General features: G+C 46.3%; 1 protein-coding gene and 1 pseudogene across 2 annotated transcripts in view; both read right to left on the bottom strand.

Moving 5' to 3' along the window:
* Window positions 1–3164: 3164 nt before the first annotated feature.
* LOC118535142 (large ribosomal subunit protein eL18 pseudogene) lies at window positions 3165–3704 on the bottom strand (annotated as a pseudogene).
* Window positions 3705–16775: 13071 nt separating this feature from the next.
* Window positions 16776–19740, bottom strand: part of RAD23B (RAD23 nucleotide excision repair protein B) — a 40912-nt gene continuing 37947 nt past the window's right edge. For both annotated transcript variants that reach the window (XM_036091415.2, XM_078061559.1), the window contains one exon: window positions 16776–18385. In XM_036091415.2, coding sequence (XP_035947308.1) covers window positions 18272–18385 — 114 coding nt within the window. In that variant the 3' untranslated portion in view covers window positions 16776–18271. The remainder of the gene's footprint in view (window positions 18386–19740) is intronic.

The following is a 19740-nucleotide window of genomic DNA, read 5'->3' as shown; positions in this document are numbered from 1 at the left end:
CTTCACACCAAACCTGCAGGGCCCGGGAGCCTGGGCGGCTGGCAGATCAGAGAGAAGGGGGGGAGCGAGCCGGGAGCTGCGAGCCCCGAGAGGGCACCCACCTCCAGACACACAGGAGAGCACCAGGAAACGTCTGAGGGGTGAAATCAAAACAAGCATATGACTGAGCCGAGGTGGGAGTTTCCTCCACAGGCCAGCAGAGAGGAGACGCAGAGAAAACAGTGAGCCAGTCAGCAGGCCACATTCTGGGGCTGCCCACACACACCTGGGGCAGTGAGCGGCCCCTGAGGGGTTGATAGCCACAGAGACTTTGTGGGAACAGCAGGCAGCTGGTGAGGGGACAGGTCAAAAGTTTACGCCGGAGAGTCCAAATCTGTGGGACGCCAAATGCAAGGTAGTATCTTGGTTTGATCTCAGAACAGTAAAAGGATATTAGTGGAAAGCACGTAAAGCCTTTGGTTTAGTTAATGGTAATACACCCGTGTTAATTTCTCAGTTGTGACAAGCGTAGCACGTTTGTGCGAGATGTTCACATCAGGGGACCCTGGGTGAAGGGTGTTCAGGAGATCTCTGTATTACCTATTCCTGAAAATTTTAAATTCCAAAAGAATTTTATTAAATTGGGACGCCTAGGTGGCTCAGTCGGTTAAGCGTCTGCCTTCGGTCCTGGGATCGAGCCCCGCATCGGGCTCCTTGCTCAGCGGGGAGTCTGCTTCTCCCTCTCCCTCTGTCTGCCACTCCCCCTGCTTGTGCTCTCTCTCTCTCTGACAAATAAATAAATAAAATCTTTAAAAAAAAGGTAAAAAGAATTTTATTAGACTTATTTTTTTCATCTCCAGACGGAATGAATCTCAATTCTGTCCCATGTTATGCAATCTTGACCGAGTCATTCAAGCACTCTGTGCCTCAGTTTCTTCATCTGTGCACACGAGCATGGGGATGATAACGGTCCCTGCCTTTGAGGATATACGACACCGAGCCTCAGCTGGCACTAAATAAATGTTAGCTGTTATTATGATCAGGACAGTCTGCTTTCAAGTGTACAGTGCATTCCCGGGTTGTGGTTGACGTGGGGAAGGCTCCCAGCACCCCCTTCATGGAAGGACTTGCTGCCCAGCCACAAAGAGCAGCCCTTCCCGAGGTCATGTCCTCCCGGGGGCAGAGTGATGGGGGGAAGGGTGGTGTAAAGACTCTACCACTTCAGCCAGATGGGGGACAGCTCTGCCCCGCCAGCCTTGCTCCAGGCCTCCCAGGGGACCGGCCGAGGCTTTGTCAGGCTGGCGTCACAGTGACTTCCCTTGCCCAGTTCCTCACAGGCATTGATCCCTGATCCACCCCTTGCCCCCGCCCCCACCCAAACCCCATTTCATTGTTTACTTGCCAAGAACCTTACCTGCTGCAGCTGGTGCTGGGAGTGGTCCAAGAAAGCAGGTGATTAGATGGGGGCTTGGGAGCTGTGCTAGCCCCTCTCAGCTGGCAAGGAGGACCCCATCACTGGTGGGGTGGTGGGGGGTGAAGCGCAGGCAGGCCCTAGCGCAAGGTGGCTTCCAAATGTTAAAACTTGTGGCTGTTGGGGGTCCTGGGTGGCGCAGTCAGTCAGCTGAAACTTGGTGTCAGCTCAGGTCCTGATCTCAGGGTCCTGGGATCGAGCTCTGTGTCAGGCCTTGCGCTCAGCGAGGAGTCTCTTTAGGACTCTCCCTCTCCCTCTGCCCCGCCCCGCTGCACTTTGTCTCTCCCTTTCTCTCAAATAAATACATCTTAAACCCCACACTGTAGCAGTGCTGAGCTGCATGGTGCAACTGTGGGTGGAGTGTGGTAGTAGGCAGTGAGGCATTGGAGACTTGGGGGTCAGCTGGGGGCTGAGTAACCGTGGCTGTAAAGATCACAGTATTAGATGGCCATAGTAAGCACTATGGATGCCCCTACAGAAAGATAATGAACAGCTGAGGCCAAGAAGCAGATAATGGAAAGTCAGGAATGGAAGCCACAGGGCCCCTTTAACTGCATCCAAGGAAACTTGCATCCCTCAAAGAGGGAAGGGGGAAAGAATTCAGGACAAGCCTGAAGTAGTCTGAGTGGCTAAACTTCAAAGACCGTTGACTGCCCAACCAGGGCAAGTCTGTAGGCCAAGGTAAAGGCCTGGGATCCTGGCCAATGAGTTAGGGACATCTGGGTGGATGCCTCTGAATGCTTCAATTCCCCAGACTCCTCTGAACCTTCTGAACCAGAAGCATGGTCTAGCCTTTCCCTGCCCTCAAGACAATACCGAGGTCTCTACTTGCAAGGCAAATGTGCCCCACCCCACTCTCCAGGGCTCACTTCAACCTCCTCTTCCCCATCTGGAATCTCCTTTAATAAACCCTTTCCTTCCCTGAGATTAAAAGAATGTTCACATTCCTTTTTCCACCAAAAATCAATACAGCTTTTATTGCATCGTTAAGATGTCACAAATAAGTCTGAAAAATCATCTGGCATCTTGCTGTTTCTGTAGCTAGATGACTTAGATCTTATTCATCAGTCTGGCAAACTGTTCCTTTTTCAGAAATATAGATACCATCCCAAACTTTTCTGATATCCTTGTTTTTAACTGTTGTGACTGGCTGAATCAAAGCAGCTGAGTTTTATATAAGTTCAATGTCATTTCCTTCAAGAATTAACTCATCTTTCTGGGCTCGAGATACTGAACAAGCAGCACCTGGCCTCATCTGAGCCCTGTGGATGTATTTCAACAGGAGAACCATTTTCCTGAATAACAGTGTTGATGGAGAAGTGAGCATTCCCAGACCTCATCTGGTAAGGGAAGCCCAGTATAACGCGCCCTTGATCATGTTCTGTTCATGACTACAGATAGTGTGAACAGTAGCCAGTTCTTTTCTTTTTCCCACCATTTGTCAGGTAGGAGGCTCTTCTTTTTCTTTCCAAGGAGACTGAGTTCTACATCGATGTGACTGAAGCTCCTTTGCAGGGCTCCTCTGGGGCCCTTCACAATAACAGTGCATCCCTTCAGAGTGATGTTGACATTTTCTGGAATGTCGACAGTCTGCTCAGAATGGTCTTCATTCTCACAGTAGATTTGGCAAAGAGAGCTATTTATTATATTCCTTTTGTCAGTTTATTTTTTTCCAGCATCCAGAATCTTTTTAATAACAAGGCAGGATCTGAAGTTAGTTTTTGTAGCCACGGTGGGCCTGTTGGCCTCTGGTGCACTTGGACTTCTGGTCCTTGGAGCACTCATAGGGATTGGGGGGGTTGTGTAGGGTTCACAGGGCCTTGTTGAAATGCCTGTATACCTCTGGGCCCTTTCGAGGAGCAGAGAACAGGATGGTGCCAGAGCCCTTGTGGGAGTCCCGGGCCTACTGGTTGAAGGTGGCAATCTTGTTCCTGGCCTTGATGTGGCTCATGCGCACACCTTTACTTTGGAGACCCCTGGGACACACACATCATCCATTACAGTTCCTACAAGCACGGTTGTTTTGTCTTCCTGGCAGCAAGCTTCATCTTCTTGAGCATCTAGGAAAGGAACGGAAGCCACCAGTTGGTGCAACTCATGAACAACCTCTTCAGCACAAACTAGTTGAAGGTAGAGCTGGTCTGTCCAGCCAGAGATCTGTACAGATTTACCAACAGCCTTGGTAGATGTCCTGGCTCTTGGGCTCCTTGCGCCAAAGCTTTCGGTCCCTGTTGCGGTGGATGTCGCCTCCCATGATGGTGCCGCCTGCTCAACCAGGTCCGTATATCCCTTTTATTAGTTTCTACAGTTATAAGTTTCACATTTAGGCCTTTAGTCAACCAAAGGTAACTGAAGACCCACACACATAATAAGGTGCCTTTATTTTTGTCTTCCCCAACGCCATTTACTACAGGTTCCATCCTTTGTCCATTCGTTCTTGGTGTCACTTCTTTCATACAACAAGCTCTCATGTATTGTTAGATCTGTTTCACAATGTTATGTTTTCTTCCATTTTCTGCTTTGTCCCATGCCTACTTCTTTGGCTATGGCTTTGTAATATGTCTTAATAGCTGGTGAGTGAGGTGAGCATGAGTGATAATTATTATCATTACAGTTGAGGACATCCAAGCTCAGACAATCTAAGTGACTTGTCCAAGATCACATGACTAATAAGTGGCCAAGTCAGGATTTGAACCCATGTCTGCATTATTTATTTTACTTTTTTTTTATTTTTTATTTATTTTTTAAAGATTTTATTTATTTATTTTGACAGAGAGAGACACAGCAGAGAGGGAACACAAGCAGGGGGAGTGGGAGAGGGAGAAGCAGGCTTCCCGTGGAGCAGGGAGCCCGACGTGGGGCTCGATCTCAGGACCCTGAGACCATGACCTGAGCCGAAGGCAGACGCTTAACAACTGAGCCACCCAGGCGCCCCCATGTCTGCATTATTGAAAAGACTGGGCTCTTTCCACTCCTCCAGGCTGTCCTCAGAGTTGTCTCTTTCCCTGGGAAGGAGAAGAGGTTGGGAGGGTATTTCGATGACATTGGCTTCATGCTTCTGGCATCAAAGGAGGTCACGTTTCTTCCCAGAAGGAACTAACATTTCTTTTTGGCTCCTGGAACCAAAGGATGAGAAGCCTTATCCTTGGGAGCACCCAGTAGGGTAGAGAGAAGCGGCCTTGAGCTCAGGGCCCAGAGAAACAGCCCTCCGGGGAGTGGGCTTCATGCTTCCTGTACTGTGGCTGCAAGCGAGGGCTGAGAAACCGCAGAATTATCTTTATCTTTTTGAAAATAGATCTGACCATATCCGTCTCCTCTGCTAAAAACAAAATAAAGGAATAACACTACACACCCGCCTGCCACCACCCACCAAGAAAAAACAAAACCCGCCGTGGCTGCGCAATGAAGTGATAGGCTGCAGACTCTTTTGTGTTTGTGTTTCTTTTTATTGGATAAATCTCTTTTTTTCCCCATAATAGAATCATATGCAGAAGCCCCAAATGAAAAACAATAAAGTGTGGCTTTATTAAAGCGTACTTTTTATTTATTCATTTATTTATTTATTTGGTGTAAAAAGGTCGTTTTATTAAAGCACAGGGACAGCACCCGTGGGCAGAAAGAGCTGCCTAAAGTGTAGCTTTTAAAGTCTAAAGTGCAGATCTGTTCAGCTCCCTGCTGTGCCTGACACCCAGTAGGTGCTCAGTAAATATGTACGGATTTGATGAAGTAGGCTGGGGGGCCTGTCCATGGAATCCATTTGGCATCCACTGACCTTGAAGTCAAGCACGAGCCTCCATGATGGCACTGAAAAGCCTGACTTTGGCCGTGTCTTACCTTAACCTCCCATCTCTTAGACTGACACCAGCGCCATGCCAACCAGCTCACCCTTCCCAAATGTGCCCGGTCCTTTCTTGTACCTGGGCCTTTGCAAAAGCAGTTCTCTCAGCCTGGAGTGTCTCTTCCTCCATGTCTCCTGCTGTGTGAACCACCAAATCTTTGTAACCCAGCTCACACATCCCCTGCTCCATGAAGCCTTCCTTGATTTCTTGCCAGCTGCCCTGGAAGTGCCATCTTTGTGCTGATGTACCTGCTATCGTACTTGTCATGGCTGGTAAAGCTCTGTCCCGGAACTCCTCCGGGCAGGGTTCAGGCCCTTTTCTCCCCATCCTCAGTCTAGCATTCGGTCTCTTGGTGCTCAACAAATACTATGTGAATAAATGAAGGAAGAAGTGAATCGATACACGAATATGGAGACACTAGTCAACCCACTGGAGGTTGGCCATGGGAGAATCCAGCCCAGGACAGCCCTCCCAGAAGGACCAGCAGGGGTCAAAATCCAGCAATGTGTGGCAAGCCCCAGGAAGGCGGCTGTAGCTAGGTCACAGGCTGGGACCATCTATGGCCGTGAAGTGGCAGCTAATCAAGGGTCGGTTCTTGCAGGGGTGGGGCCTCTTCCTGCCTGAGGACTCCTCTCTTCCAGCACCCACACTTCCCTCTCTGTCCATCCCAGACCTGGGCTTCAGCAAAATCACTCCTACCTCCATAGCCTCTGGACCGCCCTGGGGAAGAGCCCCTTCCTCATTCTAAGTCCCGAGTTTCCTTTGGCTGTTCATGGGCAGATACCAACAGCTCCTTTCATCCCGGAGAACTTGCCTGAGGCTCCTTCCCAGACAGTGATCCTTCTGGAGGTCTTGGGTCCTGCCTTATTAATCATTCGCTCTGCTGGCCCTTGGGGGTGCCTCGTGCTGGGCTTTGTCTTAGAGGCTCAATGAATATTAACTGCCCGGCAGATCTGTGGGAACACAGAAAGGTCACCAAAACCATCAACAAGCTCTAGCCAGCCCTGGAGCAGGGACAGAGCCATGAGGAGCTCCACACCAAGGGGAGAGAGACAATGGTAAACAGTGACACTGTGGTTGGCTGTATACATGGGTACGCTTTCAGTGCTCACCAATTTGATGCCAGATACTCGTTGCTGTCATACATGGTAATGTCCTGCTCATCAGATTGTTGAAGAGCAAGTATAAAGATCCCCATTTTTTAGACGAGGAAACTAAGGCTTACAGAAGTAAAATGACTTGCCCAAAGTTCCACAGTTCTGCCGTCAGAACCCATGTCCCTCTGCTGTAGGAACCTTGAAAATAAAAGCCATTCCCTGGTTTGTTTGGGTTTTTTTTCATGGGGGGAGGCAAGCATCAGGGAAGCCTTCAGGGGTGTGATCCTTAACCTGAGACTTGAAATCCCTGAACATTGGTTCATTTATTCAACCAAAATGTGTTGAGCACCTATTGGATGCCAGGCACTAAGAGTACTTAGAATAAGATACAGACCTTCCCTGAAGGAGCACAGAGTCTAGTGATGGGAAAAAAAAAAATCAGACAAAGGCAAAGCTTGTGTCAGTGGCAAGTGTGACAGGAGAGTCCACAGGAGGCTCTCCACTCAGCAGCGGGGGGTCGGGTCATAGATGGCTCTCCATCAGTATGGGGGATATGGGAAGCTCCTACGACAGTCTGGGGCATTGTGGGAAACTCTTGGTCCAGGGTGGAGGATCGTGGGAGACTCTCCAGCCAGTGTGGGCATCATGAGAAATTCCTGGTCCAATCAGGAGATCTTGTGAGGCTTGGGGAGGAGGGGATATCTGGGCTGAATCTTCTAGAAGGCTGAATAGGAGAGCAAGGGGAAGAAGTGCCCAGGAAGACCCTAGAGCATGTGCAAAGGTCTGGAGGCCAGGCCTTTTCCGAAGGCCCTGAGAACAGGTGGACAGACAGCCATTGGTGTAGTGTGTATGTTCCAAGCCCACAGTGGGAAGTTTATGAGGCCTCAGTCAGTTGCTGGGGTTCGTGCAAGTCCAGCATTGCTCAGAATTGCATTGTGTAGTTTGAGATGATTAGTTCTGTGAAGTCATAAAGAAAGGGACACAAAAGGTTGTAAAAGCATTCCAGGCCACAGGAAAAGAATGGCCCTTTGGAAATGTTGTCGGTGCACTTCTTCCAGGCACCTTCCTCTGCCTGGGGGCTGTAGAGGCCTCTGCTTGAAGAATCCACAATCACGTGAGAGCCATTCCACCTCCAGTTGGAAAGTGGCTCCTGGACTGGAGCAGGGACAGCCAACACGGAGCAGGGAGCTTCAGGTGATTCATAGCCCCTCGGAGGGGCCGGAAGACCCAGCACTCGCTGCACCAGCTGTCTCTGTTTGGATGGGTTCTGAAGGTGAACAGGCTGGTTTTTCTTTCTTCTTTTTAAAAAATATTTTATTTCTTTATTTGACAGAGAGAGACACAGTGAGAGAGGGAACACAAGCAGGGGGAGTGGGAGAGGGAGAAGCAGGCTTCCCGCTGAGCAGGGAGCCCTATGCAGGGCTTGATCCCAGGACCCTGGGATCATGGCCTGAGCTGAAGGCAGACGCTTAACCGACTGAGCCACCCAGGCGCCCCCAGGCTGATTTTTCTAAAGAGAGGGGCTTCTCCACCCTCACACCACTCCATGTACAGTAAGACACATCAGAAGGAAAAAAAAAAAACCCATCTGACTTAAAATCCATGGGCTTTCCGTGTGCCTCTCCCTCTATCCATGTCGCAGGAGGGCCAAGGTCCAAGAGCACCTCCGAAGAAGAAAACCGCGCTGTCTCCCCACCCCCAACACTCGTATAGACAGAAAGTTGGCATAAAGGGGGACTTGGGGGTGGCCTGGAGCCAGGTGTGAGCTCCCAGTCTCCCTCGGCTACGTTCTAATGAGAACTTGGCAGATGGCTGTCTCGGAGCCTCGGCTTCCTCATCTGCCAGGCAGTTCTCGAAGAGGACTCAGTGAGTCAGTGCAGATAAAGCTTAGTGCTCACGGTCCTGCCTGGAGGTTTGGTTCCCTTCCCTCCGTTGCCCTGCACGGCATGGGCAATAGAAGTCCAGAAGGGCTGGATATTCTAGCCTGGCCTCTTCCCCTCCTCCCTCTGGATGGAGTCCCCGCAGTTCACCTCAACTCTTCCATGACCCAGAGGCGCTGGGTCTTCCTCCCCTGCCTGGCGCGCGCCACTTCACCCTCCCACCTGAAACACCGCACGGCTCTCCCTCACCACAAGGGGGCATGTCAGGGCACGGTGGCGGGCATTCACCTTTCCAGCCTACTCTCTGTCAGGTCCTGGCTTTTCCCTGTCACTCACCTGGGCTTTTCATTTTACTTTTCCTTTACAATGTCAGACCCGCCCTCCTCCCATCCCAACCCCATAGCCAAGTCTTCAAAGCACAATTCCTCACAGTTCCCTTGTTAGCCGTGGGTGCTGAGCTCCTACTGCCACCGATTGGTATGGCAAGTTTTGCTTTTGGCTTTGACACAATGTCCAAAAAGGAAATGTGCAAATAAACAATTATGCTCAGCTAGGCACCTTTTGTGTGCTACACGATCAGAGAGTAGAACAAGGGGGCAGGCCTCCCCTGGCTCCTGGGCAGGAAAGCCTTCGCAGAGCATGTAACAGTGACGTGGGTTTTGCAGGTTGAATAGGAGTTCCCACGAGGAGAGAGGAACATGGGAGAATTTCTAAGCAGAGAGAGCCCAGCATATGTAAAGGTGTAGAAGTGTGAAAAGGAATGGGTGATGAAATCCTGCTGTATGTGGTAGAGAGTCAAGGAGACAAGGTGAAGGTGTAAACTGGAGCAGCCTGGACTGAAAAGGATGTGGGAAGTCAAGCAGAAGAGTCTTGTGCTTGTTATCCTGAAAGTAGGAATGGAGGGCAGTACGGCAGAAGGGCCTCAGAAAGTTCCAGGTGTCTGATATCCCAACTGTCTCCAGCAGACAAGAGGCAAACTCCCCCGGTGCCCCAGGCACCTTCCCAGTGTTTTCTGGGTCACTTAACTGGTCAAAAGTGGAAAAACCGTCACCTAGAGCAGTTCTCAAACTTTCCAGGACCTCTTTTCCCTCTTAAAAATTGTTGAGAAGCCCAAGATTTTTTGTTCATGTGGGTTCTGTCAGTATGTATTTGATCAGAAATTAAAGTTGAGAAATCTAAAAAATATTAATTTTTTTAAGAGAAACCCACATGTCGAAATTTTTAAAAAGTCATCATGAAAAATAATTATTTTTAGACAGTGAGAGAAGAATGGTGTTGTGTTTGGTTTTTGCAAACCTCCTTGTTGGTCTGGCTCGAGAGAGGCCCGCCGGATGGCCACCTCTGCTCCTTCGATCTGTGGTCCTAGCGCAGCTCACGCAGCCTCAGGCAAACTCCCCTACAGGCCCCTGAGGGTGGGAGTGCAAGCAGCAAGCAGAGTCTTAGGGTTGTTCTAAAAGTACTTCTGACCTCACAGACGCTCCCTGGGAGTGGCCCATAAGCCACCCGGTAAGAACTGCTGGCCCAGCAACAGGCAGGGAGGTCCCCAGAGGAGCGAAGAGCCGTCTGAACAGCGAGGAGGAATCAAAACAAAACAAAACAAAACAAAACATCATCACAGAAAGAACAGACGTAACTCTTGGACACAAAGAGGAAGAGACGAATGTGAGGCACCTAGGGTGATTTGGGAGCCAATTGACATCGGTGTGCCTCCTGGCTCTGCCACATTGGCCTGATTGACCTCAGTTGGCCCATCTGTAAAATGGCAACAATACTAGTGCAAATAAAGCACTTAGCACAGGGCAAGACACCTGGACTTGTTCTCTCTCTCCTTTGGGGCCAGAAAAGGACTTTGTAAAAACAGCATTTGTTCAGGAGCTAGGAAATACATGTTTGTGGTAGGCTGCTTTTGCTTAACACAGATCAGATGTGGACTCCAAATGAATGGAAACCTTGAAAACTCCGGTATATTAGCATAGCTGCTATGGTGTGATGTGGCTGTTAAACCAGCAACCTCAAAATCAGGCTGCATCAATAGAGGTATCACACACAGAACAAGGGAGGTGAGAGCTCCTCCTAGAGTTCATACTGCTCAGACCCTCCCTGGAGTATTTTGTTCATCAGGATGGGGAAGGGACTTGACATAATTCATTCCAAGTGAAGGATTTTTTTCAGCATCTACAAGACTTTGCCAGTGGGTGAGAGGTGGTCAGGGAGAGACAATCACTCTTAAAGACCTGAAAGGTTGACAGAGTGACCGGCAGAAGTGACTAGAGCCTGAGTCTGGCCTCTGCTGGGAAGCAGAGGGGTTTGACGACCACTAGAGTGTCTGAAATCTAAGGAGTCTGAGCCGACAGTGCCACATCACTGGAAGGATTCAAGTGGAGGCTGGAGGTCAGGCATGAATGAGGCACTGGGCTTGATCACTGGAAGGCACCCACAGACCCCTTCCAAATCTGAGTTCCTCTGCCTCTGGCAGGCTGGAAAGACTGTCAGGGGAAATGGAAAGAAAACATGGAGAAGAGAGTCGCCAGGGATGTGTGAGAGGCACAGTTGCCATTTTGTCAGGCAGGTTGGCTACGTTCTCTGCCAAATGTAATCTGGAGATGAGATGTACCGCCAATTGCTTGGCCTGGAAACTGACAGCAGAAAATTCAGCATTGCTCAGAAACAGTTCATGGAAATGAAATCTTTCTGTGCCCGAAATGCCAAGTGTGTGAGCTGGGCTGCCCAGCCTAGTGGGAAGCCCACCGGCCTCGTGTGAATAGAGTGAGACCGCTAAAGCAGGGAGGACAAAGGCACCGCATCAGACACCCTCAGCGCTCTCGGAAGTAACTCAGCCACGCTCAGTCCTCTCGTGGCAACCTTCTCATTGTTGGAGAGAGGTGGCGAGCTTCTTCCAGACTGCAGGATGGGCAGTCGGCACCCACATCAGAACACAGGCCTGGCCTTGGTAAGGGTGCCCTCCCATCCAGACTCTCACTCGAGGCAGGTTCAATTTGATGGATGAGGAAACCAGACCCAGAGGGAGAGAGGCATGGCTGACGTCACACAGCTGGGGTGGGGCGTGAAGGCAGAAAGCCAGGCCTGATCAGTCCAGGTCTTGACCCCCAAGTCCCTCTGACCTGGCCTTGGCCTGGCATTCTGGGGAGTGCAGCTGTTGGGTCTGCTCTCCCCCTCAGTCTCAGATGGAGACCCATCTGGAATGTGTCACCAGCTGCCACTGTGTCTGCAAGCAGCCAGCTCACTGGATTATGTCAGTCTTCCGGAATCTGCTGCAAAGGTCCCTGGGGTGAGGACACAAGACAGCAGCCTTCAAGATACTGTTCACCGTCCCTCAGCTTCTTAGCTTGTAGAATGGAAGGGGTGGCAGAAGGCACAGGAGGGCCCAGAGCCCCAGGAGGGATGACAGATGTCCCGACTATGTGTTCACGGCCCATGTGTATCTGATATTGACTGGGCATCTCCTTTGGTCTAGCCCTACACCAGGTTCTGGGGATAGAGATGAGAGGCACGGGTTTCCAGGAAGAGGGGCCTTGTAAAGTTTCGGATATATACTTGCTGAATGTACCAATCAGGGAAGCAGCCCTGTGCCAAAACAGACACAGGACAGAGCACAATTCATGAGGGCGGGGGGACTGGAGACCACAAAGAGCCCAGCGTGTGGACTGTCCTCCTCTCCCCCAGCCGGTCCCTCCTGCAGGCTCCCTGGGTGTTACCGGCACCTAGAACGCACATTGGTCCCAAGTAGAAGAAACTGGGAAAACTCACCCAGCATTTAAACTCCATGAGCATTTAAGCTCCCAGGGCATTTAGAGATGGATCTGGTGGCCCAACAATGGGAACAAATAAGGCCTTCTCCAGAGTAGACAGGTGCTATTACCGGAGTGCTGAATTCAGAACTTATCTACGTTATCACCTCTATTTTAAGTCCAGTGAAAAATAACACTTAAAATACTCATGTTCCAGCTGCGCAAAGAAGTGGCCGCACAGCTAGCAGCTTGGCGCCCAAACGAGAAAGGAGCCCGAGTGCCTAAGGAGATGGGTTACACACAGAGCATGAGGAGAGCCAAGTTTCTCCCTGTCCAAGAAAGCAGACCATAGACAGTGAGAAGCTAGACTGGGTCCTGGGGTGTTGGACTGCAATGAAAAGTACCAGCGTGAACTTATCAGTATTTACGGAACTTATCAGCAGATAAGTACCCGTGTGAACTTATCAGCAGATACGGAAATTCAGACGCAACTGTGCGTGCACGCTCGTACACTTACTTTCTACGGGTCTACCCGCCCCGACGACCTGGGAGCAGCGAGACCCCAGTAGCAAGGGGCACACCTAGCACCAAGTTGTGGTTTCTAAATACAATCTCCCTGGAAGGGAACCAGGGCTCCTCGAAGAAATGGCCAATTCCAGGGCTGGGGCACAGGGAGGACGAGAGCCTGGAACACAATATTATGGCACAAAGGAAGGAAGGACTCGAAAGAGTGGTAAGAGCAGGCCAAGCACAGAAGGCAGCCCTCAGAAGGCAAAGGCTGGGACAATGTGCATCAAAACTGCAACACTAATGGATTATACACCACCGAATAGAACAGCGATCTGAGCCCATACCGATGCAGATTGTCAACGGGGGAAAGAACGCCAGAATCCAGGAGATGGCTAACTAATAAATGTACAAGAAATTATGCAGTCTGAAAATCACTTGGCAACCATCTTAGTAGTAATTCAGGCAAGAAAATCAATGGATACTAAAATTAATGGGCCTAATTTTCATGAGAAATAAGATATTCTGTCTCAAAATACCTTATCATAAAACACTAAATACAAAGGGACAGTGAGTAACAACTGTTCAGTGGAGAAGCTGGGCAGATCCTTGAATAATCAGAGTGAACCAGAAGTGGGACAAGCTGACATCCCTCATGGCATGCAGCAAAAAAACGCACAGCAGCACTTCTGTTACTTCTTCCAAAACCACAGAACTGGAGCCTAGTCATGAGGAAACAACCAAACATAAATTGAGGGTCATCCTAAGAAACAACGGTCCTGTAATGTTAAAATAAAAAGTTGAGGTCATGAAGACCAAGTAAGGACTAAGGAAGGTATAAACATGGTTTGTTATCCTGGATCCAGTCCCTTTGCTACGAAGATACTTACTGGGACACCCGCACACTGAAATGGGTTCGGGGGTAATTGGGAGCACTTTGTATTGTCCCTGGGACTTTTCTGTAAGTGTGAAATTGTTTAGGGGTGAAAAGCTGTTAACGCTCTTTGCAAAAATGCAAACACGGTCTAAAAATTTTAACACCAAAGTTAAACATATGAAACTATTGAACTTTCCTTTAGTTTCCTTAGAACTGGAAACAAAATAAAAATTAGCAAAACTGCTATCAAACCAGCACAGGCAGGCCTAATTGACCAAAAAAGAAATTTGAACCCCCTCCCACCCCCAAAAACCTCCTAAAAGTTGCAAAAATCACTCCAGGGTTCCTAACATTGTTCAAGACCTCCACCTCAGCTGTTCCACGGCATAGCATCACCAGCCCCAATCATTCTCATCCAGTTTATAGTCAATCACTTTTGAATAATTTATCAAGTATCCTCCTAATCCGCTATTGCAGGCAAATTAAAACCCAGACTGGCTTCCAGAACTTACTGCCGAACTTTTAGGAGTTTTGAGGCAACGGTGGACTTTGTTAAAGAGATGGAAGCTGTCAGTTCCACAGGCTTCCACGCGGAAGGCCCATTGGCTAGCACAAAGCATAAAGCCTCCCAATGTTCTTGTCACGGCCAACGTTAATAGTTGTCCAAAACATTGGGGAAAAAGACAAGGCTGCTTGAGAGGCAGCAAGGGTTGAGATCAGCTTCCCCAGGTGCTCTGAAGACCACCTCAATGCCTGGGGAGGGATTACGCACTCTCAACATCAATAACTCATGGCAAACCAGCTGGGAAAGGACGAGGGCCTAGGTCAAGAAGAATGGAAATGAAGTTTAAGTGGTCTCTTTGTAGGCCACAAGTCTGGGATGGCTATTTTCTCATCTGTGCTCCTGGAAGACAAGTTCCGCTACTCCTGGTAAAAGAATTCATTACTAGTTAAATGTTGTCATAGAATTTCAAACTCAATGGCAGAGTCCTGGTCTCCAGTCATTCTGGAATTGGCAGCACCATGCACATGAAGCAAACTTGTCACCACTGATGACATCCAGCCTCCTCTCCACTGAAAACCCTCTCCACTGAAAACCCTCCCCGGGGGACCATTGCTTTCCCTACTGAACATCATGAGAGAAATGCCTTTTACAGCCAACTTGTCACCACCACCGTCCCCGTGGTTCCCCAAACACTGCTTCAGCGCTTGATCTTTTTCCTAGCAAGCCCAGGCCTTCTCTCCCTGTCACCGCCCCTCCCACCCTCCCATTCCCAAACGACCCACACACCGTTCTGGAAACTAGTCTGCCACCCAAACAGGTCCAGCAGCTATACTCCCCCTCTGGGGTTCTACCCACTCTCTTCTTCCAGCCGTGGTTAAGGTGCTTCCTCCAACTGTCTCAACTCTGATCCTAGGGCCCAAAGATTCCCAGATGTATTCATCTGACTGCTTTGTTCTGGCCAATTTATCGCCATGCTGGGTGCTTCTGAGTGTTTAGTGCTGAATGGCATTCTCTGACTTTAAGCGCAAGGTAGCGCAGCAACAGCAATGAATTAATTTCAAGGTGGTACCTTAAGCCCCCACATACATGTGAGGCAAGCACATATGGAACACACTGCTTGATACCACTCCTCTGGAAAGAACCTGTGATGGTCACAAGTAAACCAAACTGAAGCTAAGACCCAAAGTCAAGAGGCCAAGATGCCAAAAAAGCAACAGAAAGCATCATATACTTTGATATAGGGTGGGCTAGTCACAGTTTAGAACAGGGGTGGCTAACTTCTTCTGGAAAGAGCCAGACAGTAATTACTTATTTGGGCTTTGTAGGTCTCAGTCTCAGCTCCAACTATTCGACAGCAAACCTGCAGCACAAAAGTATAGCTACAGGCAATACGTAAACAAATAAGCATGGTTGTGTTTCAATAAAACTATAGACGCTAAAATTTGAATCATCTTCACATCATAAAATCCTTTTTTGAAAACCCTTAAAAATGTAAAGACCATTGCTAGCTCATAGGACTGAAGTTTGCCAGCCCCTGGCTTAGAAGATCAAAGTAGAACAAAATGGACATGGGAGGTCAACTAAAAGGACATGTACCCAAGCCTCATGGCTAAGGAACTCACCAGAACAGACTTGGTCAGGAAGTTCTTATGCCCTGAAATTGCTTAATTTTGGTTGAATATTTTGTACCAGTCTTATTAGGCTGGCTGCTATAATACAAGAGCATGGGAAAAATGGGAACTGAACTAAAATTTCTAAAAGCCCTTTTGAACCTTGATTTATGGTCCATCAAGTATTCCAGCTGTGTTGATGTTTTGATTGAGAAAAACAGGAGACCCAATAAAACTGACCTAGCATCTGGCCCCCTACATGCCAATCACTGAAGAAAACAGAACTATGGGTGACAGAAGCATCGTCAACTCTCAATCTAAGATTCTATATGGCAAAAGGATCATTTTAAAAAATGAGAAATGCAATGGTGGATATATTGAAAATATTTTATAATTAATTCTCTAGAATCCTAGCCATGTAGTACAGGAAAAAATTATATGGTGGAACACTTCAGTATTTTTAAACAATGTAAAGACATATTTGACTAGAGGATGGCAGTAAGAATTTAACAAATATAAACTTAAGCTTCCTCACATTTTCCATAGAGCAACTAAACAATAAAAATATTTCAAGAAATAGATGACAGAATACCTCAAACGTAAAAATTCCAAAATCAAAGAGCCAATTACATTAAAAGATTTACCAAAACTGTTTGTAAATTAAAAGATAACAGCAAAAGGTCACAAAAAGCCTATTTTTTTCACAGCATCTTGGCTAATTCTTTAAGCAGATAGAACAAGGTAAAGAATGATCAAAACTTGGCCTCAACTGTTTTCTTGTAATGATTAATCCCACTATTTGTGGTTTTGTTGTCTGAGGACAAAAACTCCGTGCCACCAACTTCTGCTGTCACTTTCCAGAGAAAAGAGGCTGCTGCTGGGGTTTTTTTGTGTTGGTTTTTTTTTTTTCCTTTTTTCCAGTTTTCGCTATGCTGAGCAATTAGGTAGCAGACAGAATGACATAAAATAAATGAAAATATTCCATTACTCGACCAGAAATGCCACCCTCTTCCCAACTCATTGCTCTGTCTTGAAGGAGGAACATATTTACAAATGCTCGTTTTATTCTCCTGAGACATTTTGCATGATCCATTATAAAACATACAGGTAATACAAAGTCCAAAGGTGTGCCGTGTTTAAGGAGTACACACATGAAGATTAAACTACATGATAACACTGTGGGGAGAAACCATGGTCTCATTTATTTTCATGAGAGACAGGTACGAGTGCATGACGTGAAAGCTTAAAAGTCATCCCCAAACTTTGCTAAGGATTATTGCAAGAGATTACGCAGGAAGAAATCTGTGCAAATTCATTTCTTTACTCAGTATCAGATGGTAGGGGAAAAAATAATTCCTTTAAACAGTCTTGTTTATATTGAGGAAAAAAGATCTGAAAAACTGAACAAGTAGACATATTCCCCCTCTTTACGATCAAATAGTAATGCCAATGAAGGAGATTCTAATAAAAAACAGTTGAAAAAAATCCAAATAAAAGCCAACACTGCTATTAAGATTTTTTTTTAATATGCCATGAGATATTCTTGATTGTATATTTTCCAAAGTACTTTTCCAGCTGCATCTCCCAACCCTTCCAGAAGATTCCGCCAGTCTTTCCAATGCAATAAAAGATGCTGGATTATACTTTTGTCCACCTCCTCTTTTTGAAAGTAATATAATCCTAATGACTTTAATGGTCATACATTCTTATCTAATAAGGAAAAACACTTACAAATATCAGAAACCCAGTTTTGGAACATTTGCATTACTTTTGAACTGAATCAGCATTTTGTGGGTTTAAAAAAAGGCAGCAATTTGAACTCACGACTTACTGACAAACACATTTCTGCAGAGGGATGGGGAAGAGAGGGATAGTGAATGCTGCATTTCTCCATTGGCCCCAAAGTGCTAATTTTACAAAGGGATACATCAAAAGCAAACATGCAATGGTGGCTTTAAAACTTTTACTGCAATATAACAATGAAGTAAACAGTAATTAGACACCTACCAATTTCTTCCCAAAACAAACCAAAAAAAAAAAAAAAAAATGTAAACAGGAAAATAACTCTGCCTATACTTGTACAGCTTCTCAAATCATGTTAGAAGGGTCTCACATTCGATGATCAAGAAATTTTAAAATAGCAGTAATTATTTTCATTTTAAGAAAAGGTTCCCCTTCTTCCTCCCCCACCCCAAGTATTTAACATGAAAGAATGGGCTTTCTTACACATTAATTCAATATGTATTTGAAGCAGCAACAATAACCATCAATAATTTGGCATTTCTGTTTACAGTTGCTCCAAAATTCTTTCAATTTCACAAAGCCATTATCCAGTGTTGCCATGAAATAGAGACTGTAAATTCTAGGTAGCAAAGATTCTTTCTGAAACCAAAGTTAAGTCAAAGAAATATAAAGCAGGGCATTACACTAAATTTCTGGATCTAGTACACTAAAAAGAGTGAAACCTAGGAAAAGTTACCTACTGTTTTATAGAAGAAATAAAGACCTGCAAAAGCTGATTTTTGGTTGTATAATATTTTACACACTGTGTGGATTTGCGGCATCTGCTAATTGAAGCAGACATGCACTGTATTTATCCCTGCCCTATATCCTAGATCCCTCCCTCCCCACCCCCAACAATCTACTACCTTATACCAAGTATTGTGGATATGAGCCCAAGTCATCCCAGACAATCCAGTGAACAAAGTTAGTGTAATGCACTGGTGTGAAGTGTGAGATTAAAAAAAAAAGTCCCTTTCAATCTTCATCAAAGTTTTGCTGTAGAAGAAAATTGGCAGCCAAGTTCTCATTCTTCTCACAAGCAAAATACGCTTGTATCACAAGTCCTTCAGGAAATCCTAGTGCCTTTAACTGGAAGAAAAGAGAGAAAACACACATGGGTTCCAACATAGCAATAGGGGCAGATCAGCATTGAAAATATGAAAGGCACAAAAAACTCTTGAAGACGTTATGTGAACACATGCCTACCTGAGTATGGATTCACTGTCCAACCCGAGCGGCTAGATGGAGCCTAGACCTCTTTATCAACCACCGATGAAATTCTCTGTTCCTAGTTAAAGCTATTAGACGAACAGCTACTCTGCTAACACTCAATGGCACTAACACTAAAAATTAGTTGCTGACTATGATGGTTTAAAAATAAATGACCCTACAGCCTACAGAAATGTGTAAATCAAACAGCTTTTACTATGTAAGGGGGGGGGGGAAGATAAAGATGAGAGCAACAGGAGAGGAGTTTAACAACTTCATCCAATTATTTATAAAGAAGGTCAGTCAGGTCAACTATCACTCTCCATCTCCTCAGCTTATGAAACACTTCACATACTAGAAAAATGGGTGATCAATTATTAATATTACGTGATATATTTTGAGATCAAGACATACGGTGTTCTATTTATATCTGCTTAATTTTTACAGCATTTTAAATGGTGATACCAGCCACTTAGTTTTGTTTTCCTAGTCTATTACTATGACTCCAAAATCACTGCTTTTAAAAGTCTTTAAGCACTCAGGTCAATTATCTAATTCACTAGGTACTATATATTTGTCAACCAAGTATTTTTTATGAAGCCTCTGTTCAACTGTCTAAACCACCTGCATTAGACTATTATACCAAGAAATGACCTTAAGTCTCAATTCAGCATGATTAACTATTCATCCATGAAAGGAGAAGATAAAACTCAAAAATGATTTTGTTACCTAGGTCTTGTCCAGATTAAAGCTGGGCTAGCTGAAGTAAAAGGTAGATAGGGCACGATCCAATTATATGCTTCTATAAGGCACACACTTTAGATTCAAAGACACAAATATGCTGAAAGTAAAAGGATGGAAAAAGATATATACCATGCAAACACTTATAAAAAGAAAGCTGGAGTAGCTACATTAATATCAGACAAAATACACATTAAGATTAAAAACTGTTACTAAAAACAAAGACATTTTATGATGATAAACCACCAGGAAGGCTTTGTTATAAACACATGTTACAAGAGAACCCCGAAACACATGAAACAAAAACTGAGAGAACTGAAGGTTCTGGTGATTCAACAGTAGTTGGAGACTTTGCTATCCCCACATTCAATGTTGGACAGAACGACCAGGCAGAAGACGGACAAGAAAGCTGATTTGAGCCACATTATGAACCAACTTAACCTAAAAGACATTTACGGAACACTTAACAACAGAAGATCATACGTTCTTTTCAA

This window comes from Halichoerus grypus, chromosome 14 (genome assembly GCF_964656455.1).
Source record: "Halichoerus grypus chromosome 14, mHalGry1.hap1.1, whole genome shotgun sequence".
Taxonomy (NCBI): Eukaryota; Metazoa; Chordata; class Mammalia; order Carnivora; family Phocidae; genus Halichoerus; species Halichoerus grypus.
The sequence above is the reverse complement of the archived record's forward strand: the minus strand, read 5'-3'. Positions and strand labels throughout refer to the sequence as shown.